The following is a 496-nucleotide window of genomic DNA, read 5'->3' as shown; positions in this document are numbered from 1 at the left end:
ATGATTTATCACATATATCACAATGGTATGGTTTTTCTCCTGTATGAATACGTTTGTGACTAGTTAAAGAGTTTTTTGCAGAGAATGATTTACCACATATATCACACTGATATGGTTTCTCTCCTGTATGAACGCGTTTGTGTTTAGTTAAGTGACTATTCACAGAGAAAAATACACCACAGATATCACAGTGATATGGTTTCTCTCCGGTATGAATACGTTTGTGAGTATTTAAGCTACCTCCTGTAGCAAATGATTTACTGCAGGTATTACATTGGTATGGTCTCTCTCCTGTGTGAATGCGTTTGTGTGCCGTTAAAGTATGATTATGAGAAAATGATTTATTGCATATATCACACTGATATGGTTTATCTCTTGTATGAATATATTTATGCAGATTTAAATGATCATTCTCAAAGAATGATTTTCCACAGATATCAGTGGTATGATGTTTTTGTCTGTTTTGACATTTCTACAGGCCAAAGAAACATTCATT

The 496-nt window shown here is 33.5% G+C and overlaps 1 protein-coding gene across 1 annotated transcript; it reads right to left on the bottom strand.

Annotated features, from left to right (window-relative positions):
- Positions 1-4: 4 nt before the first annotated feature.
- LOC128251481 (zinc finger protein 722-like) lies at positions 5-472 on the bottom strand (the record flags this gene model as incomplete). Its single annotated transcript, XM_052978310.1, has 1 exon — positions 5-472. A coding segment is annotated over one exon (468 nt), but the record flags the coding sequence as incomplete, so codon positions are not given.
- Between the last annotated feature and the right edge of the window lie 24 nt (positions 473-496).

Source organism: Octopus bimaculoides, unplaced genomic scaffold, assembly GCF_001194135.2.
Source record: "Octopus bimaculoides isolate UCB-OBI-ISO-001 unplaced genomic scaffold, ASM119413v2 Scaffold_156256, whole genome shotgun sequence".
Lineage (NCBI taxonomy): Eukaryota > Metazoa > Mollusca > Cephalopoda > Octopoda > Octopodidae > Octopus > Octopus bimaculoides.
Note: the sequence above shows the minus strand (reverse complement) of the source record. Positions and strands in the feature narration are given on the sequence as shown.